General features: G+C 42.9%; 1 protein-coding gene across 1 annotated transcript; it reads left to right on the top strand.

Annotated features, from left to right (window-relative positions):
* The first annotated feature begins 1,178 nt into the window (after positions 1-1,178).
* Positions 1,179-10,122, top strand: LOC136434179 (uncharacterized). Its single transcript, XM_066426945.1, has 13 exons — positions 1,179-1,386; positions 1,805-1,938; positions 2,679-2,819; positions 3,255-3,446; positions 3,910-4,191; positions 4,617-4,833; positions 4,957-5,052; positions 5,948-6,066; positions 6,945-7,085; positions 7,855-8,046; positions 8,607-8,885; positions 9,223-9,439; positions 9,542-10,122. The coding sequence occupies exons 2-13, from the start codon at positions 1,815-1,817 to the stop codon at positions 9,636-9,638; spliced, it is 2,097 nt and encodes a 698-aa protein (XP_066283042.1). The 5' UTR covers positions 1,179-1,386; positions 1,805-1,814; the 3' UTR covers positions 9,639-10,122.
* The last annotated feature ends 230 nt before the right edge of the window (positions 10,123-10,352 follow it).

The raw sequence follows: 10,352 nt of genomic DNA on the forward strand, positions 1-10,352 counted from the left end.
CAGTCAGTCGATACAGACTACACATTAGTATCAAATCACTAAATCTAATAAGTCACACCCATGGCATGGGAATAGAATGGCTTTTTTGACGCAGCTGCAGAGAGGTCACAAAGAGCCTAGAACCGGTCTAGACCAGATTAGCACATCAGACTATTATACTGCTGCAGTATGTGTACATTAACAAGTCCCCCTATTGTGTAATGAAGCAGAGTTGAATCTGTAATTTCCAACACAAATTGGACACATTTTCGGCTGTCCAACTCCAGTCTTTGTCAATGAAGGAGCAATCCACCGCTTCTGTGACGTCACGTTTTGCAGATAGAACACGTGACTCCGTGAACAGTGAATCGTAGATAAGCAGAAAGTTTATGGCGCCCCAATCTTGTTTTTCAATCTGTTATGTTTACCCAGGGTAGCCTTGCTCAGTGATTAACACAGCTTTACAGAGGGACCCTACGTTACATGAAATAATGTACGTACAGTGATAATGCAAACAGAAAATCAAAATACAAAAATAATGATCATGATCAGAATGAAAAATAATGACAGTAATGATAACAAAAGTAAATAAATGATAACAAGAATGATGCAAATCCAAATCATAATCTATGTAAAGGAATGCCCTCTAGCGACACCGATAAACTTTCAATTCAAGCTAAATATTTTATTTTGCCGTAAGGCCACACCGATTCGATTAAATGGATGACATCCTCTGGGCACATCAAAATTAATGCGAGGGTGTGAAAAAAACGTTGAGCCCAAAACAGTTGCCTTCATTTTGAAATATAAGTGACCAAGAAGGTTTTACAACTGACCGAGCTTATAGAACGTGGTGTTACTCTCCAAGCAGAGGAGTAGGTCCGGCAGGTTTTTGACGTGTTTTTTGTCGGGCTTTCTACTTTGTCATGTTTTTTTTTGTCTAGCCAACCTAAAAAAAAAAAACATGCCAAAGTAGAAAGCCCGACAAAAACGCCTAATAACACGTCAAAAACCTGCCGGACCCACTCCTCTCCTTGGAGAGTACGTGGTGTACCACACAATTCTTTATTTTCTTCTTTCAAATGTAAAAGAACGAAGATGAAGAATAAAGAAAACCCCCTTCAGAACCTCCCTACCCGGAATTCTGCCACCAAACAGGTTATGGCCACCCCACCTAATTCCAACAGAACAGGGAATAATGTAAAACGGATGTTGGGCTTTGTCTTTAGATTGTGTACCTCCCTCCGAGACCCTCTTGCGTGGGTTTGTAGTTCGTGGCTTGCTGTTTGGGGGTGAGTACACTGAGTGAAACAGCCAAGAGAGAAAGTGGGGCAGCTGTTGCAGACAACGTGCGGAGTTAGTGGTGCGTTATTCCGCGTTACAGTCGCCCTCCCCTGTCATTTGCAGGTAAGATGAAGGTATTTCTTAGTAGCGTCAGGTTGGATAGATAGTACAGTCATGTCATTCTGAACCAGATTGGTCTCAAAACTCATGGTGGGGTGACAAATGTGATCGTCACGTATTCACGTACCGTTTTCGCCGGAAAATCACGTCTCTCCTGCCAACATTGTGTAGTCTGGCTGCCTTGGAACAAAACAAAACACTTCATGAACAGTTTTCAAAGTTCCACACACGATCATGAGTACAAACAATTTTGGAACTAAAGCTAGATACCAGAAATTTATGGGAGGAAGAGAAGAACACGGATTGTCGATTTGGAAAACATGATGTGAGTGTGAGTACCAAACCCGTCTCGCTGGTTGAGTATTTTCAAGGTGGCCTAGATTTCATGGATCTCATGCGATGATTATTCTCTGGCCTCCAGGCACGACAACATGGCATCAGACCCCCTCGCGGGGCCATCTGGGGGTAACAAAGAAGAAGAAGACCAACTAAGTGGTGACGTCATGGATTGGATGTCCTCCCACCAACTTCTTATCCTCTCAGCTGTAGGGACAGGTAAGGCTCCTGGGAGATCTAGATAATAATTTGTAAGCATGTTAAACTTGTTTTACCTCCGTCACGAAGCAGGAGGTCACAGTTATACTACACGTCTGACGACTGTCGGGCAAGCCCACTCGTAGTTTCGGGTGCGCATGTGCAGTGTCAAAGGTGACAGGCTTGTAAACAGTTCTCGTCTCGACATTGTCTTGATTTGCATAACAACGTCCAGGCGGGTTTTGTTTACGTCTCAGGAGCCTTCACCTTTGACACTGCACATGCGTACTCGAATCTAATAGTGGGCTTATTTCCCAAAGTGAGGTGGGTGGGGGCAGCTAGTGTAGGGAAAAGTTAGTCAGTTGTGAATGAAATGTTGTGATTTAATTACATGGTTCAGGTCTTGAGTAGAGTCGGTTGGGTAATGCATTGAATTTGATGACTCTAAATAAGCTGTCAGTGACATATCTACAGACTGTCAATAAAAAGAATGTGGTATCTATAAAGAGACTTTTCGATGATATTGCATGTTCCTCTTTTTACTATTCACCACCAGAGATGTGTAAATATTTCCAGGTGGAATTTAATTATCGTGACATTCCTAGCGCAGGTAACTTCTTACATGCAAACCATGTAAATTATTAACCCACAAATCCTGTTATTTCGTCAATAGATATTGTCAGATACAGGTTAGGCATTAACATGATTTATGAGGAAATGCTGCTTGTGGTGGACTGTCGTTTTTTTCTGACGTAATACAGGAGTGGCCTTTTATGCTGCCCGGAAGTACTTTGGCGGGGGCGTGTGTTACAGCAAGGCAAGGCTGGACGGGAAGACAGCCATCGTCACAGGCTCAAATACTGGACTGGGCAAGGAGACAGCACGGGATCTGGCCAGGAGAGGTACTGTAAACATTGAAATGTTCGCGGTGGTTTTATTCTAGCGTGTGTTTTTTCCTGATGACCTCTCCACAGCGAGATCATGACACTGCGAATATGGTTTTCCAATGTATTACTACTGCAGCTAGCACAGAATCGTTTCAGTCATGAACTTTAAACACAGCGAAAATATTCTTACCCATTCTACATGTAGTTTATATCGCGAAATCAAGTCATCGTGAAAATGATTGAATTTACTAGTACATTGTACTTGGTGTCATCTCTCTTTGACGTCATATATTTACACCTGGCCTTTGTGCTATTGTTGGTCTTATCAAGGAGGTTCCTTGGTCTTATTTGTATCTTTAAAAAAAATGAAGAAAGGTATTGTTTTCTGGCTTTTTGGTTCACTGTCTGACGGGCAAGAAATTAAGAAAATAACGCTCTCCACCATTTTAGGTGCCCGGGTGATCCTTGCCTGTAGAGATGTGACCAAAGCTGAGGCTGCTGCGGAGGACATACGTAATACTACCGGAAACGGAAATGTCGTAGTGCTGAAGTTAGATCTGTCATCTCTGGCCTCTGTCCGTGAGTTTGCTGCCGGAATCAATGAGAGGGAAGACCGACTGGACATTCTCATCAACAATGCAGGTAGTCTGTCGTTTTCACATACTGTAAATCTTAAAATATTCTCCAAATGTTTCTACCGTATGTATGTATTTTGGTGCTACTAGTATTGCTCGAACGCGAACTGCGAAAACCTCCTGTCCACTCCTGCCGCGAAGTCAGATCACCGAAAAAATGAACAAATTTACAGTAGATAGGCACACTTTCAACTGTGACATTTGTGAAAAGTATTTCCCTTTTATCAGCTTTACCTTGACCCCAATAATGCGGCGTACCACGCCATACGTTGGATTACAAGTTGTTACGTAACAAACAAATAAGAAAACCAGATAATTGAATCGAAAAGGATAGACACTGGTTTGAATGTGCGGATTGAGGTGCAGTGTGAAAGTATAGCCGTAATATGAAAACTAGAATTTCGAATGTCGAACTAGTAGCTATTCTGGTTCAACATGCACACTACTTCAAAATTCTAAACACCTTACAGGAATCATGATGTGCCCACAATGGAAGACGAAGGACGGTTTTGAGATGCAGTTCGGCACGAACCACCTGGGTCACTTCCTCCTCACCAACCTGCTGCTGGACCTGCTGAAGAAGTCCGGGCCGGGAAGCCGCGTCGTGACTGTATCATCCACGGGACATCGGTGGGGGGAGATTCATTTCGACGACATCAACTTGGAAAATGGGTACGAACCCATGAAGGCGTATGGTCAGAGCAAACTGGCCAACATCCTCTTCATCCGTGAACTAGCAAAGAGACTGGAAGGTAAACAGAACATTTAGTCGTCATTTTACGGTCGGTTCATTCTCAACAGGTGTAATAACACATGGTGGAGGTATACACGAGTGGTTTATCTTGTGCGAATATGCATTTCAATGAGATCTGTTTTACACATGTAGTGTCACTACTAGTGATAGGTACCATCTGTACTCCACTTTGTCTTTGGGTCATGGCACGTTTTACGGATAGTTGGGAGTTTCAAGTAAATCTAACGATACGTAGGCATTGTTACTAGTGAATGGATCTTAAACTCTGACCTAGACCCTAATACTCATGACTGCGCATGTGCACTCGGAACTTTAATCAGCTGAGATGGCTTCTTGTTGATGGCGGTACAACCTTACACTTCAATATGTATAAATGTACGATTGAACGTAGCAGCGTATTTATCTATGTAATCTCAATATTAGGAACAGGAGTGACGTGTTATGCCGTCCACCCGGGCGGCGTGCGATCGGACCTGTCCCGGTACATGCCTGAAGCCCATGGACGCTGGCTGGCCCTGGTGCAGCCCATAGTCCAACTAGCCATGTACGTCATCGGGAAAAGTCCCGAGCAGGGTGCACAGACCTCCCTCCACTGTGCACTTCAGGAGGGCCTGGAGTCCAAGTCTGGTCTGTACTTCAGGTGGGAAGGTCATTTTATGTATGGCGATAGTTTCCAACTACTACGTAGTTTTAGAATGGTGTGTGATAATATCTTACTGGTCTTTAGCTTACCTGGCTACTAGTACTGTTTCTGTCTCTGCAGTGACTGTGCGCCAATAGACCCGAGTCCAGCAGGCCAGGACGACGAGGTGGCCAAGAGGCTGTGGGAGGTCAGCGAGGAGATGGTGGGACTCAAACAGTGATGACCACACGACCACAGTGATGACAGCACTAGGTCATCTCACAGTCCCGAGTGCGCTTGAGCTGCCGTGTTGCATTATGGTCAAAGTTGAAGATCCATTTGTTCGTCAACAATGTTGTAACGTTTTGCTGCCAATTATAGAAGGCTACACACATTTTAGTAGACTTCGTCACTGTTTAAGCCTTCCGTCTTGTTGCAAAACAGAACGTCTGGATAAATAAGAATTGTTCACTAGTGCAGCCGGAATCTTAAACTTCGAACTAGATCAAAATGCACCACGGTTGCACATGCGCACTCGGAACGATAAGATGGCTCCTGACCACATTGGAGCGTTTGATTGCACCTGAAAAAGGATGGGTACAAGCCTAGATGTGGAAATGGTCATGATTTTATTTTCAGACTGAAAGGAAGGTTAATGTTAGATGGAGAGATAAGAATTATTTCAAAAAGAGGTGAGACATAACTGTTCCTTGCATGTTATCCACTTTCCATGACATTTGGCTAAACTCCCATGCGACAAGTACGTGTACTTACTAAGTTAATGTTAGTGAGGACGTAATCTTTCAACAAGACAGGAAACAATCGCACAAACAGCAGTTTCTTAAGGCACTTTAATAAGGAAACTTACTGGAAATACTTACTCTGCACATCATCGATATCTGGCCAGCTGATGAGAAATATGCCGCAGGCGATCACGCACAAAAAAGGCTGCACTTTTTACTTCATTGCTGACACGATACTACAATTAAAAAATGACACCTTCACCTGCAGACAATGCGTGTTGATTCTTAAAGTAACCAGGAGTGTTCCCTAAGAAGGTTTGATTGTAATTACTCCATGTTGTTGATAGATAAAGGTCACACTAGTTCGTCCGCGCGGTCGTTAACCTCTGACCTATCGATCAGGGATTCGTTTTACCGTACCGTCACACGAACAACATGGCGGAGAGCGGTGGTGAAATGGAAACGCTACAATCGCGGCTCGTCTTATTTTCAGGGATTCTTGCAGGAGGTAAGGTGGTTATTGTTTAAACTTTAAAAGGGTGGTATGTGATGTTATCATACTTCCCCTGCCCCTCGCTGTCACTTTAACCCAACTTTTCCACACCCCTTCAATGCAATTGTAATCAGCGACCACACCCAGGAGGCTACAAAATATAAATTCCTTGATCACACATATCGCTACTAGGGTCTGTGTGCCCTTTCCCTTAAAGACCTTATGAATAATTCCACCGTATTTGTTAGATAACTGCCCTAGTTGTCTTCTTTGTCGTCGGGTTAGCTGAGGTTGTTACCGTACAAATCCTTACAGTGCACGGTCTTCAGGAAGGAAAAGTAGGTCAGAATTTAGCTGACTCATTCCTAGAGTACAAACGAACAGAGGAATAAAAACCATGATGTAAGTGGTAGAAAGTTTTATATGCGTGACATGCATGTTACTTCTACCAGTCATAGTTCTGAATAAGGGGCATATTTTGTCTAATTTGAAATAATTTTGATTAAAAGCACAGAAAGTTTCTGAACAGAATAGCAAGCATATTTTGTAAGCCAAGAAAAAAAAAGAACTTCATATTTCATTGTTACATGGATCCCGGAGTGGAATACTTCATATAAAAACGGACAGGTCTTGAACATTATAGATAACTCGGCACCGGCAGTTAGAATTATTCTAGTCGTGTCATTGCCTCTTGCCCAAGATACTGGTGTGTTACGCCGAAAGGTGGCTATGCCGGTTGTTCACCAATGCAAATAAAGACAGCAAACATCTGACTGGGAAGATTATAAACAAAGCATTCATCAAAGCTACAGGTCAGTGGTTTTGAATGGGTCGAATGGTCCAACAAACCATTAACAGATGGGGGTACTTTACATTGATTTATTGTACAATAGTGGCTGGAGTGGTGCTTGTCAGGAAGTTCTGCGGCGGAGGTGTGTGCCGCAGTAACGCACGACTGGACGGGAAAACTGTCGTCATCACCGGGGCGAACACGGGTATCGGCAAGGAGACGGCACGGGACATCGCCAAGAGAGGTACGATGCTTACAGTATCCGAAATAGTACGAAATGAATGTCAGAAAATAGGTAGATCTGCTAGTCACACTCACACCTGTAAAAGAGAAGTCGTTTCTAGAGTCCTTTATCAATATACCTTTATATATATTTAGGCCACGCCAATTTAGTTTGTTGCTTCTCGGAATAGCCTGTCCTGTTTTTCCCATTTTGAACAAAAAAAATGGGTCACTATTCCCATTCACAAATTTTAACTCCCAATTTTACTATTTGTTCAGTTGTAAAACTCAATAGCCACCAAAATAGATTATAAAGGCCTGTACATACCTATAACGTGTGGTCACATTGATCAAAGTTATAATTTTCATTTACAAATATTTCTATCTCTCAATATCAATCCATATATTACATGGCAAAGGGTACTTTTGTTACTGAAAGCATAGTACTATACATGTAGATCGAAGAAAGGGGTGCATTGCATAAAATGACCCATACTGAAACTTCGATAATCCTCTTATCCTTTATGTCATCTTACCCCAGACTATTTGCAAAAACATTTTTTCGCCTATCGCTCCAATTTTTTCTGAAAAAAGTCCGAGAAGCAACAAATTAAATTGGTGTGGCCTTAGAGTCATAGACCGAAATCACACATACACAGCCCACCTTTTTTTTTTACAACTTGCAGTAGATAAAAAGTTACAATTGCACTGGGTTTGGTATGATGCAGACAAACTCCAAGTTGATACATGATTCGTCAGACAATCATATTTGTTGTCGTCTGTTCTAAAAGGTGCCCGAGTGATCCTCGCCTGTAGGGACCTGACCAAAGCTGAGGCTGCTGCTGCAGAGATTCGCCATGACACCGGAAACGGAAATGTCGTCATAGAGAAGCTGGACCTAGCCTCTCTGAAGTCTGTCCGAGAGTTCGCGCTCAAAGTCAACGCCAAGGAATCTCGACTGGACATTCTCATCAACAATGCTGGTTAGTATCTGGCAGTTTGTTCAAGTTGATACTGTACTTCCACAGCTGTGTGGCCCAAGGGCTATAGAAACGGAGATGGGCACTGCTCTATACTACGTGTATGGTGTGGGAAGGAAAACTATCTAGTTGATCACTCAAGCTATCATTTTCATCAAGTAACGTTAGTACTGACCGCAGCTCACGACGGTACGCTTAACTTTGTTTGTATGGCGGGAGTCCCATGCAAGTCACTTCAGTCAGAAGTCAGAGTACGTACTGTCTTGTAGACATATCTCCAGTCCCGAGATTTGAACCTATTTTTATAGAACACAAAAGAACAGGATTTTCGACCGTGTCCATCGATATCGATCTTCATCAGGAGTTTGACCCTCTTTCCTGTCGCGCACTTATCTTCGGGAGTTGTGACGTTAGGTCAAAGGTGCTCGGAAGTCGATACCTGCCGCCATCCCGGTTCAACGTGGGTTGATGGGCCCTCATGTAAATTTCCTCATAAAGTTATTCTAATTATATCTAACCCAGTATCATATTGACCATCCTTTTTGTCCAATCCTTGCCGACAGGAATCATGTCCTGTCCGCAATGGAAGACAAAAGACGATTTTGAGATGCAGTTCGGCACGAACCACCTGGGTCACTTTCTCCTCACCAACCTGCTGCTGGACAAACTCAAGAAGTCAGCGCCAAGTCGGGTCGTTAACGTCTCCTCCAATGCTCACCAGCAGGGGACAATCAACTTTGATGACATCAGCTTGGAGAAGACGTACAGTCCATGGAGTGCCTATGGACGGAGCAAGCTGGCCAACATACTGTTTACAAGAGAGCTGGATCGAAAGTTGAAAGGTGAAAATATTGGGCAGAGACAGAGAAAACAGTAATATAGAGCTTTTTCAAAACTTTCCATATCAATAAACTAGGGCCGCCATTCTGGTGCCCCTATATGCATTTCTTGGGATGGTAGCTCAGGCGTTCACATGTAGCATTTTGGTGTTTCGTCGGCAACTTTCATCTGGGGTCTAAGACATTTAATAGTCGTTATCTGAGAGGTCAGAAGATCTTTTGATGTCCGAAAACGCGTCAGCTACAATTCACTGAAATGCAAATAGGGACGCCAACATGGCGGCGGACACAGCGATGACGTCACGTAAAAACTTTCTCTACGTTTTCTTTGCTTTAACAGGGACGGGAGTGACGGCCTACAGTCTACACCCAGGCGTCATCAGCACCGAACTGTCGCGCCACATGGATGCGGCCTTTGGTTTGGGGTTCACCCTGTTCCGGCCTGTCCTCTGGGTTTCTTTGCTCCTGTTTGGGAAGAGAGTCCAACAGGGCGCCCAAACCACCATCCACTGTGCGGTGTCGGAGGGCCTGGAAGAGTTTTCCGGAGAATACTTTTCGTGAGTGCAAATGCCCCATGCAGTCTTTTTTTTCATCTTGTCGAGTGATATGGGATTTCATAAGTAGAATAAATTACAACAATTGATTTTCTATGTCTGCAGGGACTGCACTCCGAAAGAGCCAACCAAGGAGGCCCAGGATGACGACACTGCTAGGAGACTCTGGGAGCTTAGCGAAGAAATGGTCGGACTGAAGTGAACATGCAACATCTCCTGCTCACAGCACAACTTACTTGTACAATGATGACTTAAATAGAGGCATCAAGCATTGAAATTCCACTCATATCTCTGATTCTTCTTGAAGAGCCATAATCTGATATAGATTTCGATCCATAGTGAAGATAAATGATCATAAGTGAGTTCTCAATATCATCTATATACCATATCCTTATATATATACCATATCCTTATGTGTATATATATACTATATCCTTGTTTTACTCTTTTCGATCCAATCCTTTTTGGTCCCCTCTAGCCTATAACTAATAATACGCAAACATAGATGGTGATATTACATATATTTTACATAGGGGCCCTCTGCATACGCAAAACCTTATCACTAAAACACTGTTCTATGAAGTAAACTGTACATTTGATTAGCCGTATATAAGCTATAAGCAATCTTTCCTTTGATTTTTTAGCATTCTTACTTGTAATAAAACCTCATATTATGATACATGTAACTTTTTGAGTCATCAACAAGTTCAAACCACAAGTTTTCACGCCGGACTCCTAGCTGGGTGCAATATGTACATGGAACAGAAAGAGACAGTACAAAGACAATAATCATACTATGATAATATCTGAAAATTCATTTGCCATCAGCTTTTTGTTGCTTTGCTCTTTTTGACTCCGTGCATCAGCATGAATTCACTATAAATTGCCTTTGAACACTTGTATATCATGCACACGA

This window comes from Branchiostoma lanceolatum, chromosome 4 (assembly GCF_035083965.1).
Source record: "Branchiostoma lanceolatum isolate klBraLanc5 chromosome 4, klBraLanc5.hap2, whole genome shotgun sequence".
Classification (NCBI taxonomy): domain Eukaryota; kingdom Metazoa; phylum Chordata; class Leptocardii; order Amphioxiformes; family Branchiostomatidae; genus Branchiostoma; species Branchiostoma lanceolatum.

What these genes read in the sequence shown, in the direction of transcription:
- LOC136434179 (XM_066426945.1), top strand. Translation starts at nt 1,815, where the DNA reads ATGGCATCAGACCCCCTCGCGGGGCCATCTGGGGGTAACAAAGAAGAA. An exon ending in TTCAGGGATTCTTGCAGGAG is followed by an intron (nt 6,067 to 6,944) that starts GTAAGGTGGTTA and finishes ATTGTACAATAG; the next exon opens with TGGCTGGAGTGGTGCTTGTC. An exon ending in TTTTCCGGAGAATACTTTTC is followed by an intron (nt 9,440 to 9,541) that starts GTGAGTGCAAAT and finishes CTATGTCTGCAG; the next exon opens with GGACTGCACTCCGAAAGAGC.